At 36.8% G+C, this 17118-nt stretch overlaps 1 protein-coding gene across 6 annotated transcripts in view; it reads right to left on the bottom strand.

Moving 5' to 3' along the window:
* Window positions 1–7313: 7313 nt before the first annotated feature.
* Window positions 7314–17118, bottom strand: part of LOC106074928 (uncharacterized) — a 114100-nt gene continuing 104295 nt past the window's right edge. For 4 of the 6 annotated variants that reach the window (XM_056044064.1, XM_056044060.1, XM_056044062.1 and 1 more), the window contains 5 exons: window positions 16775–16936; window positions 13885–14082; window positions 11926–12114; window positions 9236–9436; window positions 7314–7652 (listed from right to left, as the gene is read on the bottom strand). In XM_056044064.1, coding sequence (XP_055900039.1) covers window positions 7327–7652; window positions 9236–9436; window positions 11926–12114; window positions 13885–14082; window positions 16775–16936 — 1076 coding nt within the window. In that variant the 3' untranslated portion in view covers window positions 7314–7326. The remainder of the gene's footprint in view (window positions 7653–9235; window positions 9437–11925; window positions 12115–13884; window positions 14083–16774; window positions 16937–17118) is intronic. The other 2 variants (XM_056044065.1, XM_056044061.1) reach the window with 2 other exon arrangements.

The raw sequence follows: 17118 nt of genomic DNA, 5'->3' as shown, positions 1-17118 counted from the left end.
TTTATGGTTTGATTAAGATGGATTTTAGAGAGCACATGTATTCCTTCATCAAGGCAGTGTGTTTAAATTACAGTGAGCATATTTTGTTTTAGATAAAATATGGAGATCTGATATATGTGAGTTGTGATATTAAAACCATTAAACCTATATATTGCAATCATAAGCCCACATTCTTGACCTAGTTAATGATAAATGCAAAGTTGTAAAAGTAAATCTTTTCATTAAATTTAATTAATCAAACCTAATTGATTCGATCTAGTGACTAACACATTGGACATGCAATTACAGACACCATGCGGAGGGGGGGGGGGGGATTGATAAGAGACACTCATACTAGTGTTGCATCATGCCTGCACTTCTGTTCGGAACTCGGTGTCCCATTTCAGTTCTTGTCTTGAGTAAATATTCTTTCTCCTCAAGGATTAAATTAAAATAGAAATTGATCTTTTCATTAACCTCAAATAATATGCAGCTGTAAACATCGTGTTGGCGCCCAGTACGGAGGAATGGAGGACAGGTGGGGAGGAAGCGGGGCGTCTTATCTCATGACAGTCCCACGTTCTTCATCGACCCAAACACTTGAAGCAATCAGAAAGAATAAAAGAATCCTAACAGAGCGGTGCACAAACAGGCAGACTTCCGTAGTACTTCCGCTTTTGACAAAATTCCAGCTGCCTTATTTTTGGTTTGGTTTTAAGCCACCAAAATAATTAGCCCTTCAGTGACGCGAATTTAAAATGTGATATGGTCCAAGACTGATTTTAAACCACCTTCCGACAAGTAAAAACCAAATCTTACCTCAAATCTAATGGCATTTCTTGAGGAAGTGAAGGCGGCTGGTCGTTGTGATGGCCGCATGACACTCTTGTAAACCCTCGGCCGAGGAAACAGATATCTTAAGCATGTATGGCGAAGATTTATTAATGCATATATCAAAAACCTCTGACAGTAAAACTCCTGTCCCAGAAAAAAACAGTAACAAATATACTTCTCAAAGTCATCAGACAAAATTAAAACCTACGCTTCTAAATTTCTTATCTGGCTCCAGCAATGCCTGGAAGATGTATTAGTCCAAAGTCGTGTCTGGGTTTTAAGACGCGATATTGTTCTGAAATGGATAGTTGTACTGTAAACATCGTGTCAGGACATCTCAAGTATATTCAGTTCGTACACCTTCACCTATCCCTTAGTCTGTTGGTGCACTGGATAGAATCTTTGTCAATGACAGGCCCGTCCATGTTTACACAAAGCTTCGAGGTCGTGCAACCTTTTTAATTGTTTTGGTATAAATGCCTTTAAAAAGAGACGACAGTAATATTCACACAGATACCCACCTCTTTCTCTCCCATCCTTTTCACAACTAGTCCGTGCAAGTGATTCTCAAGTGATAACCCCAACGGTCGTAGGTATTAAAAAACCCAACAATAAAAAAAAAATGCTTGTACTAAGTTTTTTATTTTTTGTATAACATCATCTTTATTGTTAGTCTAGATCTATTGTAAATTTAATTACATGACGACCCAAACTAAAAGATATATCTACGCTCTATATACGATTTTGTTTGAAAATTATTTTTTAATATTGTCTTGTTTGACGTTGTCTTCCCATCGCTGTTTCTGCCTCTTCTTCTTTCACCTGGCAATATTCCTTGTAGGATGGTCTTTGCGAGACTTTGTTGCCATAAAGTTTGTTTGCGTTTTTTTGTTTTGGACAGGTCATCGTGGGGCCCGATGCCGTTGTAGCCCTGTTTGTAATCTGGTCATTTGTGCTGCTGTCTTAGTAATTATCAATTGAGAACAAATGACATTTGAGAACAACCAGACAGAGAACATGACATAAAACAACAACAACAACTACCCATCATTGTTGTTTGCCTAGAAGGTGTAAGAAGAACTTATGATGGTCAAAATTTACTGGAAGGAAAAAAAATGTAATTTTGAAATTTTGATTATAGAAAAAATAATTAAATAATTTTTCTAACGTTGCGTACCGTTATAATTCACAGCATTGAAGCTAAAACTGTTCGAATACTCAGGCCTTCCTACATCAGCATCAAGCTATTCTCTGTTACGTAAGCTGTAACAGATGTAGAGCAACTAATAGCAGCAGTGACATGTTCTGACTCATTAACTGCCCATTTTAATTAGATAACAAATTTGAACATTCTTTTTTTTTTTATTTAACAACCGTGAATAATTCACTTGCACATTTTTAGCCTTGAGCTAGTGTAAGAACGGCAACTCTTAACGCATTAGTCAATTCCATGTATTTGAGCGACACTCACGTTGAACAGAGGCGTAGTGAGCGTAACGTGCGCAGGGACAATAGGCACCCCCCCTTCCTTTCCCCATAAACATCACATAGAAATATAGTCTTATAAATAAAATTTAATAAAATGTAAATAAGATTAGAGTGTATTACCCAACTAAAACTGTAATAGTGATTTCACTACATCAAAATACTGCTATACCTCAACATGCTACTACGCATTGAAAGCAGGCACTCAACGAATAGCCGAGGTATTTATTTACAGTACCAAAAGGGATGGACTTCAGCTATCAAGTTCCAGAGTGTTTAATCTTAAGTGACACCAGTCCTTTTCTCCCTAAATACCAGTACAGATCTTATCTTATCTTATCTTATATAATACAGACGTTACTTCAAAAAAGAAGATGATTACGTCCTACATCCCAGTGCCGCCCCAGGTCCACAACACAGATAGCACAAAGGACGTTCTCTTGAGTCCAGACAGCTCAGTCTCTAAAATAACTTGCAGATCACTCCAGCCGGATCTACAACAGTCCTTCTTGCTAGTATGCACATGGCTTCTACTGCTTGTGTTGAATGGTGCTCTGATGCGCACCATTAGTGTGGCGCGGGAGCGGAGTTACAACAATATTATAGATATTATAAAGATTATATAGTATAAAGTATTATATAGTATAAAGAACACTTACACTCCGTGGTGTTTCTAAATTTACTAAAACGATTTTTCTAAAATTCAAACGTCAATCGGTAGCAAAATGTATTGCAACTAAAAGTAAAAGACTCCAAATACAAAAGCTATTGACAGTGAAAAGTTTCCAACGGTCAGTAAACTTTTATAATAATTATAATGGTTGTATTTGTAGAAATGTACAATAATTGTAAAATTAGTCCTAATAAGCAGATGAACCGACTTCACTTAGTGTAATCATTATTGCTTTGATAACAATATTATTTTTACTTGACTTATACTCAAATCTGAATTCTTAACCATTTTGTTCATGAAAAAAATATGTGAAACCAAGTATGTTATTATAGTTTTACTTATCTACGTGTCACTGGATTTTAATCTATTATTAGATTTGTTTGAAGTCAAAGATTTTTTAATTGAAAAAGCGATTGTACATATCTATTGCCAAATTGTCAAAAATTCCCTAGTGCTATTAGAGCATGGAATGGGTTGCCTGAGCTAGCCAGGAAAACCAATGACTTGGCAGAATTTAGGCCATTGGTTAACATGCATGACTGAATGCATGACGCGTAGCACGTAATCATCTTCTTTTTTGAAGTAACGTCTGTATTGTATAAGATAAGATAAGATAAGATAAAGCGCATTTAATCCAACATGGAGAATACATCAGATTGTACGCGAGTGAAAATCTCGTTGCAATGACATAAGCACAACGAGAATATATTAAAGACAGATCATGCAAATAAGTAATTAGTAGTATGTGGAAGTGTTTGTTAGTTAAAAAAAAATTAAATTTGAAAACATTTCCAAAAAATCATATTAGTTTTTTAAATCTTTTGGAGCTTTTCTGAGAGTGGCGCCCGGAGCTCCGTGTCCCCTAGCACCCTTTACTAATCCTATGTATTAAAATAAACAATAATAATAGTTTTTTATATGGAATTATAGTTTAAAGTGAGATAACTCGTATTTAACTGTCCTGGAAACAGATGCATAGTTTACTGTTGCATCTATGGTGGCCAGGTCACGTGCCTATGTTATATAACAAAGAAATGCATGATTATCAATGCTTTAGTTAACAAGATAATTGGTTACGCAATGGTCATTCATCAATCTAGTTGACTTAGTTTTTAAATGGATCTAATTAAGCTATTTATAGAGCTACTCTAGATTGTAGTTTTCAGCATTGAAAATAGGATTGCCAGGATGGGTAATACGCGTCAAACAAAAGGAGAAGAAAATCTGGCCAACAGCAAGATGCTTTTTAGATAGTTTTAGACATTAATGGGCGTGATGGAGAACAGAATGAACATAAAAATTCTCACATTGATAATGTCAGTCGTAGAGCCTAAAGCCATAGAAGCTGATTAATAGGTATTACTGAATTTGAGCAAAGTAGACAACATAGAAGATATAGTAGTACAAAAAAATGGAATTCAAAAACTATTAGCCAACACCAAACCAAATAAAGCGTCTGGACCTGATGGTATTCCAGCTAGATTACTCAAAGAACTAAGCAATGAGCTAGCCCCAGTGTTCAAAAATACTCTTTCAGGCTTCACTTAACCAGGGCAGAGTACCAAAGGACTGGAAAGAAGCTAATGTCACCCCCCCTATTTAAAAATTAGAAAAATCTGACCCAGGAAACTACAGACCAGTATCACTTACCAACATCACATGTAAAATTCTAGAACACATAATATGTAGCAACATCATAAACCACTTAGACAAACATAATGTCCTCACACCATACCAACATGGCTTTAGGAAATATAGATCATATGAAACACAACTAATAGGATTAATTGATGATTTTTCAAAAGGTTTAGATAATAGTGAACAAATAGATGCTAACTTACTAGATTTTTCTAAGGCTTTTGACAAAGTTCACCACCATAGTTTGCTTAAAAAATTAAAATATTTCGGCATTAATGGTCCACTGCATCAGTGGATTAAAGATTTTCTGATAGGGAGAGAACAAACTGTAATAATAAATGGATCTAAATCAACACCGATAACAGTAAACTCAGGTGTACCGCAAGGAACAGTCTTGGGTCCACTACTATTTTTAATTAACGTAAATGATTTACCAAATTGCATTAGTTCAGGAACAAAAGTCAGATTATTTGCAGACGATTGCATAATATATAGAACAATAAAAACAACACAAGACACAGATATTTTACAAAGAGAATTAGATGAATTACAGAAATGGGAATCGAATTCGAGCATGTCTTTCCACCCAGAAAAATGTCAGTTGTTAAGAGTAACAAAAAAACTAAAACAAATTAATTCCACTTATCTTATTCATGGCAAACCAGTAACACATACTAAAAACGCAAAATACCTAGGTGTTATAATAAATGAAAAACTGTCATGGAATCCACATTTTGATGAAACTACAATAAAATCAAACAAAGCATTAGGATTTATTAAAAGAAATTTCTATAAATCAAATAAGAACATAAAACTAAAATGTTATTTAACCTTGGTTAGGCCAATAATAGAATATGCATCCTCCGTTTGGGACCCCTCAACTCAAGAAAACATTAAGAAACCGGAACAGACACAAAATAGAGCAGTGAGATTCATAACAAACGAATATTCATATTTGACTAGAGTAACACCTTTAGTAAAATCACTAAATTTAGAAAGCCTTCAGGACAGAAGGCTCAAAAGTAAAGTAGCAATCATACATAAAATACTGAACCCTAATCTTCAAATACATAAACAAAATTTAATAAAATACTCTGAAAGACACAAAGATAAAGGCACATTCCTCGTCCCATATGCTAAGACAAATTTGCACAAATACTCCTTCTTCCCTAGTGCTATTAGAGCATGGAATGGGTTGCCTGAGCTAGCCAGGAAAACCAGTGACTTGGCTGAATTTAAGTCATTGGTTAATATGCATGACTAAATGCATGACGCGTAGGACGTAATCTTCTTTTTTGAAGTAACGTCTGTATTATATAAGATAAGATAATAGGTACAGCACTAGGTACATCTCCAGGTACATCTCCAGGTACAGCACTAGGTACAGCACTAGGTCTTAAGACAAATATAACACCAAAAAGAGGTAACCAGGGGCGGACTGAAGGACTAAAAATCGACCCTGGCATTACCATACGATCATGAGCATCCATTCGTGCGTCCTCATAATACCAGTGGCGTAGCAACCATTGCGCGAAGCTCATTGCGACCCGGTCCCGCGACCAATAGGGTCCCAAATGGGCTCTTTAAGGTGAAAAAAATGTTTGCTATAAGGATTCAACATTTCAAATGATAACATTATTTGACTTAATTAATTGCATGTCCTAAAAGTTTATTTCTGTTGCCCGAATAAAATAATAACTCGAGGCAAATCTTATTACTGTAGTAGGATCTGGGTGATGCATGCTCTGCCAGACACCACTGGCTCTGTCGGATTCCTCCCAGGACTTTAAGCACTTCTCATAAATGAGTGCTCGGCTTTCTGTCGTAGCTTGTAGAAACCTGCTTGCTGCTTCAAGGTTAGTGGCTGTCAAAGCTCTCTCTCTTGCGAGGACGTCTACCGCCTCATTGCCCCTCACGCCGCTATGTGAAGACGTCCTCTGCATAAAAACGACAGCTCCTAAAGCTCTGTGATTTTAAGCTGCGGCGCCGACTGCTTCTTCTATTACGGATGACCCTCAACCACCACCACCCATGGCCAAAAGACTGGAGCGAGAGTCTGTTACCAACAAGACCGTGGCCACGCTGGACTCTTTTGGGGTCATTCTGCCTCTAATAGCCTCGAATGCCCTGGCTATCCCTGCTAATTCAGCGACCAGAGAGCTGGTCTGGTTCTTGTCGGTCAGGGTAGTATATTAGGTCGCCATACCCGGATCTATCGGTGTAACAGAAGATGGCATCTGATGGGTATGATTTTAAAGTAGCCGATGCCAAATTCTTAAGTATAATAATATAATAATAATAATAATAATAATCTTTATTGTCCGTATGGAAATTTGTCTTACAATTAGTGCATTACACCAAACAAAAAAAACATTATAACTATAAGAAACCAAAGTGTACATTCACACCAGGTGTTAAGTGCCTCTCAGTGGCTCCTTCCTGCCCTTATAAGGGTCAGGTTGATTTGTGGGTTGGGCAGTCTTCTCTATGGAGGGTAAGAACCTATTCTTTTAATGCGGACCCGATCAGTGGAGAGCCCAACTGTTTTAGACACATTGGCCGCAGGGTGTAGGAACGATCGCATTTTGATTCGGTTCCCCTCTGTCTACGCTATAATAATACTATTTCTAGATCTAATTATTATATTATTTCTAACATTAACAAATGAACGGAACGTGTAAACAATTAATGTATATAATTATTTTTGTAAGTTCTTTTTATTCTCCATCTGGATAAGAATCTTTTCTTTTAACAAAGCAGACATTGTATAAGACGGTCAAAGTCGCTATGACTACCATAAGCAAAAGAAACGAAAAATTCGTTGTCTTATCGGTCTCCCTGTCAGTCGTACTCGGGAATAAAGTTTCATTGTTCTCAATGTATTCAGTTTCTGTACTATTGGTAGACATTTCCTCTTCACAATATTTCCCATATCTTTCCTCAACACACTCATAGCACATGCCAATGTAGTTGCAACTCTGGTCAACACAAGTCAAGCTGCAGAAATACTCGCATTCAAAACCAATTTTAGGATTGTCACAATCTGAAACAAAAAAAAAAAGATAACTAAGAAAGAATATGTTTTCACACAACCCCGACATTAGCGACATTAGTTTAGAAGATGTCGTTTTGGCGCAGTGGTCAGCTTCTATGTAAGAAATACAAATTTTTAAATGGCGGACTACGATATTTTTAGCACAATTATCATAAGTACTATAAAGTATTAATGACTTAATATTTGGGCTAAATGTAATTTCTTTTTAACATTTTATATTTTAAAAAGTTTTCTCTCCCCAAAATATGCATAAGCTGTCAAAGTTCTAGAGAAATAAAACTCCAGCAGTTTTTCGAAATACAAATCCACCCAGTTTCCACTTAATTTTCAGTTAGTTTCAACCCAGATTCCACTTAGTTTCAACCCAGATTCCAGTTAGTTTCCACCCTGTTTCCAATTAGTTTTTACCCAGTTTGCACTCAATTTCAACCAGGTTTTAGCCCAGTTTCCACAGTTTAAAGTTAGTTTCCAACCAGATTCCATCCAGTTTCAAGTTAGTTTTGACCTAGTTTCTACTCAATTTGCAATCAGTTTCCACCCAGTTTCCTTCTAGTTTCCACCCAGTTTTCACCAGTTTCCAGTCAGTTTCAAGCAAGTTTCCACCCAGTTTCCACTCAATTTCCAGTCAGTTTCCACCCAATTTCCAGTCAGTTTTCACCCAGTTTCCACCAAGTTTCCACCCAATTTCCAGTCAGTTTTCACCCAGTTTCCACCAAGTTTCCACCCAGTTTCCACTCAGTCTCCACCCATTTTCTTGTCAGTTTCCACCAAGTTTCCACCTAGTTTCCACCTAATTTCCAGCTTTTTTATCATTGAACCCGTGAAGTGTTTGAAGAGTTGTAAAATGAATAAAAGCAGTACAACTTTAGGCCGATCTGACCGATTGCTGCTATTGGCCCCGCGCCGGGCAGGGGCCCGGCAATTTATATTGAGCATATCACTATCAGTCATGGCTCTTGTCACAGACTTTTAAAGATTTAAAGAGACTTAAAGGGTTAACACAATTTGTGTAAGTTCTATGATACGAGTGAAGTAAGTTTCTTCAACCACAGCTAACTATTGCGTTTGAGTTTCTTCCTTTGCATGTTCTATAGCAAATGCTGGTATACAGATCTAATTAATAGTAATTATTGTTATTTAAAAAATTAGAAGAGGGGGCCTCGCAAACATCCACTAAATTGGGCCTCTCAATTCGTGAAGCTGGTCCTGAATAAAAGTATCTTGTTGCTTTTGTACCAATTATATAAAAGAAGTACTTTTTGAGTCTACTATATATAATATAAAAGAAGTACTTTTTTGAGTCTACTATATATAATATAAAAGAAGTACTTTTTTGAGTCTACTATATATAATATAAAAGAAGTACTTTTTTGAGTCTACTATATATAATATAAAAGAAGTACTTTTTTGAGTCTACTATATATAATATAAAAGAAGTACTTTTTTGAGTCTACTATATATAATATAAAAGAAGTACTTTTTTGAGTCTATTGTATATTATATAAAAGAATTACCTCTTTGAGTCTATTGTATATGATTTATGATCAACCTTAAGCGTTATGTTTGCTTACCCCCAATGATTTCTACTTCACACAAACTTTGAGAACCTCCAATCACTGAAATTTGAAGGAATCTCAATATTAAGATATCATCTAGAGCGAAACTTGAAACGTAAAGATCGTCCATTGATGAAGTCATGTTTAAAGGCAACATCTTACCGCCTAGCCAGGTTCGTACTTTGAAATTTGTGATTCTAGGAGGCAGTTTAAAATCTAGTCCAAATAGAAATAAGCAGATATATCTTTGAGAATTTTTGCGATAAACAATGTCCTGTTGGCTCATGTTTATAACGGTTATGGCCAAATTCGACTCACGAGGAAGAAAAGGAAACCGTGTCTCATTCTTTTTGACTGCCCCAGACTTGCTGATCTCCCCCTGACTTGCTGATCTCTGTCTCCACAGGACTTGGAAAATTCTCGACCTATATGGTGACATGTGTGAACTACACACACAAAAAAAAGCAGGGTTTCTGTCCAGGGCTTTTGCAAGAGATGATTTAAGCCTCTCACTCAAATGGAGTTTGACGATGATAAGTATTATATTACCACTATTTCTTTGCCCATGTGTTTCTAAATAAATTTCAAGTTAAAAAGTGAAAGTGTAAAAGAACTACAATAATTAGTGCTCTAAACGAAAGAGATGATACAATTTGACTGCTAAAAAGTGAAACAAAAATATTTTTTTTTAAAGTGTATAGTTTAACACGTCTTTTAATTGTAAACCATATACACCAGGAAAACTATTTCAAGTTTTTGCGCCTTGTATAAAAACCTTAAAACTATTACAATTTGTAATCGCACAGATTCATTATTGTTTTAGTCTAGCTCTATTACAAATGTAATTACACTACTGTTTCAAATACATTAATACAATTACACTTATTATAATTTTTTTTTTTGAAGTATTTTGTATGCTTTTTTTGTCTGTTTTTTTTTTTGTATGTACAAGAAAAGGAAAAATACAAATATCGAAGAAGGACGTTCTGGCAACGCAATTTAGGAGATTCCATTTCGGTGTAGTGGTCATTTGGGCGACGTGACGTTTTGGCGCTAAGTTTTTTAGATATGTATTGCAAATTAATTTTAATACCTCTTTGAAATAATTAATTTGTATGACTATTTAAAAAAAATATTTACATCTGTATGTTTTATTTACTATTTTCCCGTGTATTTTAAATAATAGTTCGTAACGTCATTAAATCGTCGTGTCTTTTAGGATATCCTGCGACCACATTGATGTTATCTATTAAAAGGTTGGTTCTGTAACTTTCTGTAAGTGGACTATCTTTTTGTAAGGAAATACTCTGTTGACAATTTCTTGTTTTGCTAATATACTTTTTTTTATCTTTTTGAATGAAATTGAGCTAACCAAAGTAGAGTCGTATATAAAATCTGTTCTATCTCTTGTCTTATTAAGGTAATGACGGTAATGCAAATAATAACACAAAACATCCGTTTCTAAGAAGGATCGATTATATTTACAAGTAATAAGCGAGTCAGTGGTAAGTTTCCACAATAACATTGAATTAACTCATTTAGCGCTAATACTTTTTGAAGACCGATGCTTTCTGTCTTTACAAAGGCTGTATTAACACACTCCCACACCCAGTCTAGAGAGAAGTGGAACACTTTCACAGTGTTTGGTAATTAATTATTTTGGCTGTAATCGAAAATGATAAATAAACATTTTTCCCCACTTCCAATTTTCAAATCAAGTTGAAATTTTTCATAATTTCTCATAGTAAATGACAATATTTGACTCAATTAAAAAAATAATACATTAGTTAATTAATTAGTGGAAACAATTCAACTGAGATATATGGCAGTAATTTAGCGCTTTTACCATGTATATTAGCTTTGTTTTAAAACAAAAATGTTTATTTTTTCTAGCTAAACCATGAAAGGGGCTGGGTTGAATGGTCAGGTCCAAACTAGAATGGGATAACGACAAGATTGCTTGGAATTTAAGACAGGGTACAGGGACAGGCGTCCTCTTATTGTCTACTGAGAATATCTGCATTACCTGAAATGAAGAGGAAGGGGATACGCTTGTCATTTCAACGTGTCTTCAGATACGGATCCGATTTGTTTTAGTTCGTTTGATTGAATCCTTTGACTAGCGCATGTCACAAGGTCTCTCAAACCATGCTGTGACAGTCTACACCTTAACTCGGATACGATTCATTAGCTGAACGCTTTATAACAAATCAGAGACAACTGTCCACACAAGTCCGACAGAAACATTACAGTAGTATGGAGACTCGTAACGTTCCCCTTTCAGATCATGTGATCTACTGGGCAGATGATGTATAGGCCATCTGTTTCTGTGGCCAACAGTTAACGAGCAGGATGTCATGTGGCCTGCACATCGACCAACCGCCTTTATTTTCCCCAACTAATCTCAGCTGGGTGGACTCAGAGGCGCCCAAAGATCTCGAAATTAAAAATCACAGTCTACACCAGGATTAAAACCCGAGACCCCTGGTTCGGAAGCCAAGCGCTTTACCGCTCAACCACCGTGTCTCCATGGGGACTCGCAGCATACATTAAAAGAAAATTAGGAAAAAGACATAATTATTTATGATTCTAATAGAATCCCAACTTAACTTGACACAAAAATCTTTTTAACATAGTTTCACTATAGCATTTATTTATATTCACATGGCAACAACCATTTCGAGTATAAACTCTTGTTTACTTACCAGTATATAATGAAATCATATTGACGTGTATACTGCTGCTAAATGTCAGCTCCAATACTTGGTAAGAACTCACAGAAACACAAGTTTCGTAATTGCCGTCGGTAGCTGCTTCCACTTTTTCTACTTTTGAGATTGTTTTGTAGTTTCTCAAAACTTTCTTCCACACGTTATTATGAGCTAAATTTCTGGCTGTTTAAAAAGTAGACAAAAAAAAAAATATTGTGATTTTTAGATTTTCCCGCCTCATTAGGCCCGTTCAATCTTTTAAAGCGCTACAACTTTGCTGGCTGTTTGACCTGTAGTACTTGTCATGACGTGTTCGAACCTTTCCCGCCCTTTGTAAGCCTCCAAGCACTAAGGCTCCGTATTAGGATTAATACCTTACAACACGGTCCAGGTATCTGGGAGTGTTCTGTAGGGTTCGCATGTCTCCGAACAAAGCGAGACCCCCGCATGCACCAGTTCTGTTTCATGACTTGTCGTATCTTTGACTGTGTTTCTGAGCACCCTGCAATCGTAAAGGATGTGTTCTACAGTCTCATCTTCTGTCATCTGGGATCGTGATTTCTATCGTATCGGACAGTGTTCAGTGCGAAATCGTGCCAAAATTGCCTGATCCTTTCTGTCTAGCTGCCACGATTCGTCTTTCCTATTTGGGCGTTTGAGAACTCTCCAGACTTCCCGTGTCCCGTGCTACAATGGTCCCAGCTCTCGTACCATTTGCACTGTCATATGTTGGCGGCTCCTCTGGTGGGGTCATAAGGTGTTCCTAGCTTCGCCAAACTGTCGAATTCTCTAACCAAAACTCCCCGTCCTGAGGGAGGTAATGATGTAATAATCTTCAACTCCAAAAAGTATTTGAAACAATCAAATATCTAAATATTTGTATTCAGCGGTTCTTTTATTCAAAATAAAATGGGGGAGGGAGTTTACACGTGAGATGAACTCGAAATCTACAGTTTGGCGTAGCACCTTGTATGGGATACCAGACAACCTGTAGCCAATAAATATAACTTTTGTCAAAGTTTATCACAAGGCCGATTTAGGGCCCGTCTCTATCGAGGCTGTCCAAAGAGTAAACATAAAATAAATTGATCTATCTATTGAAAAATGTTGTTATAAATATGTTTTCAAAGCTTATATAAACGCACTCTGTCTGTCTGGTATAACGTATGTAGGCTACACGCTTATTCTCCAACAAAGCTTATATCAACGCACTCTGTGTGTCTGGTAAAACGTATGTAGGCTACACGCTTATTCTCCAACAAAGCTTATATCAACGTACTCTATCTGTCTGGTAAAACGTATGTAGGCTACACGCTTATTCTCCAACAAAGCTTATATCAACGCACTCTGTCTGTCTGGTAAAACGTATGTAGGCTACACGCTTATTCTCCAACAAAGCTTATATCAACGTACTCTGTCTGTCTGGTAAAACGTATGTAGATTGTAGGCTACACGATTTTTACACCCATTCATGCTGAAACATTGCACAATTATTCATTGGCATAGACAAGACATGAATCAATAAAACAAAAGTAGCCAATAAGACAATTAATTACTGCTGAGTCATTATTTTCTTGAATAGCCAACAAGGGAAACGTATACTTCCGTAGTCACAGATGTGGCTGAATGTGTTGGCTTTAGTCCCCTTTAACTATTGTGAACGCTATTTCTACCTCACGCATTCTGCAATCAAGTTGATACTTAAAACAATTAGTTATTGTAATTAACAAAACATGAATCAATAAACAAAAATACTCAATTAGTTAGTTAATTATAAGAAATAAATTATTTTACATGATATCGAATAAGGGAGATAACTTTCACATTACTGGTAGGTAGAGTTTTAAGGACGGATTTCTTCCCCTTTGCTTTTTTAAAAAGTTTTTTTCCCTATACTTTGCTTGTTTTTTAAATAAGATTAAAACAACAACAAACAACAGATCCATTACTTACATCCGCTGACATGGAAAGAACAGCAAAGTCCATCTCCTTGCCAAGATACAACTAAAGTCTGTATTTGAAGATGCAAATCTTTTTCGCATTCTATATCGATAGTATTATTCCATTCAGTTGGGTAAATAATGTTTGGATGCAGGCATAAATATGTTGCGTTTTTTTCAAAATATTTTATGTCAAAGTCTTCAACGTTAGCTGGAAAGAGAAAGGTAAGCTAATTAGGCTACACGTGTTATGACGCCTACTGTAAGCTATCCCGACAAGATCAACGTCTAATCTTTCGCCTCAGAACCGGACACAACAGAATAAGACAATATATGTTCCGGAAGCTCAAAATTGGAACCAGAGAAATTTGCCCATGTGGAGTGTCAACAGAGAATGCAGACCATGTCCTTCTAAACCGCATTCTTTACCAAGAGGCCCGAACAAGATACTGGCCCCAAAACACCTCAATAGAAAGAAAACTATATGGAGAGCTCCCAGTTTTGGAAACCACTACGCATTTCATCTCATGTATTAGTCTAGTCATGTGAACGCTCCGACATAAAAATGAGAACGAGGAAGAAGTACACATGTTTGAAATGGCTAAAATTTGCATAATTATCTAATTTCACGACTTCTGAAATTACGTTTTGTAAAATATTTTGTTTCATCGTCCCCAGTTTCACAGTAACTTATATTTGGTTCAGCCATTTAATTGCCAAAGGAACTAAACAGTTCTAGTGTCTATTTCTTTTGTGATTGGTGTCTTAGATCTTCTTTGTGATTGGTGTCTTAGATCTTCTTTGTGATTGGTGTCTTAGATCTTCTTTGTGATTGGTGTCTTAGATCTTCTTTGTGATTGGTGTCTTAGATCTTCTTGGTGATGGTCAAATGTTCAAGTCATGAAGAAGAGAATGATTTCTTGTAGTTAAAATTGTTATAGATTTCTTAGCATATGTTTTTTCTTGAATAGTTGTCTAATTGCGGTTTGTTTGACGCCCATGATCTTACTAGCAGCATTTAGAATGTTATAAAGTTTATTTTTATTTTTCATGTTCTGATTTTCATACCCGGCAGTAATGTTTAAAACTTAAAATACTGCAGATGTGAGCATGGTTAGGCATGGTAAGGCATTGACCAGATTAATTCGGTTAGGGAGACTTTAGTTAGACTTGAGGGAAAATCAGAAGCTCATTCCAATGACCAAAACGAGGGTCTACAACGTTAGAATCCTGAGTACGCTACTGTACGGCAGTGAGTCATGGAATACATATAAGAGTGAACATTAAATTAATTCCACTTGCTCTATCTCCGGAGAATCCTGAAAATCACATGGCAAGAAACAGTGTGTCCGCCGGATACAGGACCAACGTATTTCGAAAGTCATCCTCTACAAACAACTGATGATAAGGAACAAGGACAACTGGTCGTCGCCTACTCCAATATGTGTACATGTAATCAAATGGGACCTCAAAGCAGTGGACTTCGATGTTGACTACTTGGAAGACAAATTTCTAGACGTACTATGTAAAGAGAGATGCTGACAAAGAATAGCTGTGGACAGCGAAAAGGCATTGGCCTCAGCTCTAGGAGAAAAGCATGCCAAACGAAAAACGGCTGGTTCCTCTATTACCAAAGCGAATGTCACCTTAACCTGTGTTATATGTTGAATGAATGGAAGTCATACGAAAAGGTGTTCAACGAGTTTTTGCCACAAACGTTTTACAATTGTCGTATCAAAATGTTTATAAAGGTCTAGAGGAAATAACTTAGATAAAACTAAACTTGTGCGAGTGGGATATAAGGCAAATGGTGCCCCCGTCAGACTTGGCGAGTCAAAGCTTAAAGAGTTGGGCAAGTTCACATACCTTGGCAGCATCATAACAAATGATGGGGATGCCTACCATGATTAGCGTGCAGAATAGGATAGGCAGGTAGCATTTTCCAAGGGCTGCAGCCTATTTGGACATTGGACTCGAGACAAAAACACGCTTTCTATATACAATCGTCATCTCAACAGCAACATAGGCATGTGAGACATGGAAGTCATCTGTCAAAATTGAGAAAAGACTAAATGTGGCTTAACAAAAGTGGCTGAAACGGATTTTTGGAGTCAGTTGCACAATCGGGTCTCAAACATGGAAATCCTGTGCTGAACTGGGAGTCGAAAACTTAGTGAGGTTGTGGACAGAGCGTTGCATGAGGTTTGCGGGACAAAATGAGCTACGCATACAAAGAATTGCGATGACATGGAGGCCAATACGAGGAAAGCGCTAACAGGGACGTCCTCGTATAATTTGGCACCACACCTTTATGGAGGACCTCAGAACAGTAGACACCAGGTGGGAGGAGGCTTCAGACATTGCCAGTGACAGATCTTTGTGGAGACAGCTTGCCGCCCAATTGGACCTAACTAAGGAAGTAAGTGGAAATAACAGAAGAAAGCTTCTTTTCAAGAGATCCACTATCACCGTTTTTTTTTTTATTCAACTCCGAGTATATTTTTCAAGTTCACACAATATACAGTATGACTTCTGAAATATGGCACATCGTTAATATATATATATATATATATATATATATATTGCTTCTTCGTGATCGAAGATGAAGTCATTTCTCATTTCCTACTGACTCGAAGATGGCTGTTAAGTCCAATCCTCGCTTTAAAAAGCCGGCCGCATACGTGGCATGGGTGGGTTAGGTCAGTTGCAGATAGGCCTGATTCTTCTCTCAACGTTTTGTTGGTTCGGCGCTCTTTCGCCCTGTCCACTCTTCTGGCTTAAAACATACATACATTGTAAATAGAATACTTCAAACCCTGGGGCTAGGGCACGGGTCCTAGGGAGAACTACTTTCTTATTTCCCACTACTCAACATTGTTTCTTCTAACCACATCAATGTCTACCTTTGAGTTCGAAAACTAAACGAAACCATGTAACTGGGACAAGGTACGACCAGGTCGCTTGGATCGTATTGTTAGTCACATTGACGCACGTCGAGTCATCGTTGTCAGTGAGAAGTCGGACACTGTCCATGTCTCCCAAGTCTGCTTCAGGAGCTATGTCTACTGAAATGAATTGAAAGCATAAAATGTTAAAATTTTTTTTAAGCAAAGGACATCCACAAATAACAAAATCTAGATATTATTACGTACTTAGAACCAGTAGTAGTAAGCTACTTTGTGGCCTATTGCTGCACATATCGTGACCGAGAAAGACAATTTAAGGCTTCCAACATATAGTCATCTAT

The sequence above is a fragment of the Biomphalaria glabrata genome, chromosome 10 (assembly GCF_947242115.1).
Source record: "Biomphalaria glabrata chromosome 10, xgBioGlab47.1, whole genome shotgun sequence".
NCBI lineage: Eukaryota > Metazoa > Mollusca > Gastropoda > Planorbidae > Biomphalaria > Biomphalaria glabrata.
Note: the sequence above shows the minus strand (reverse complement) of the source record. Positions and strands in the feature narration are given on the sequence as shown.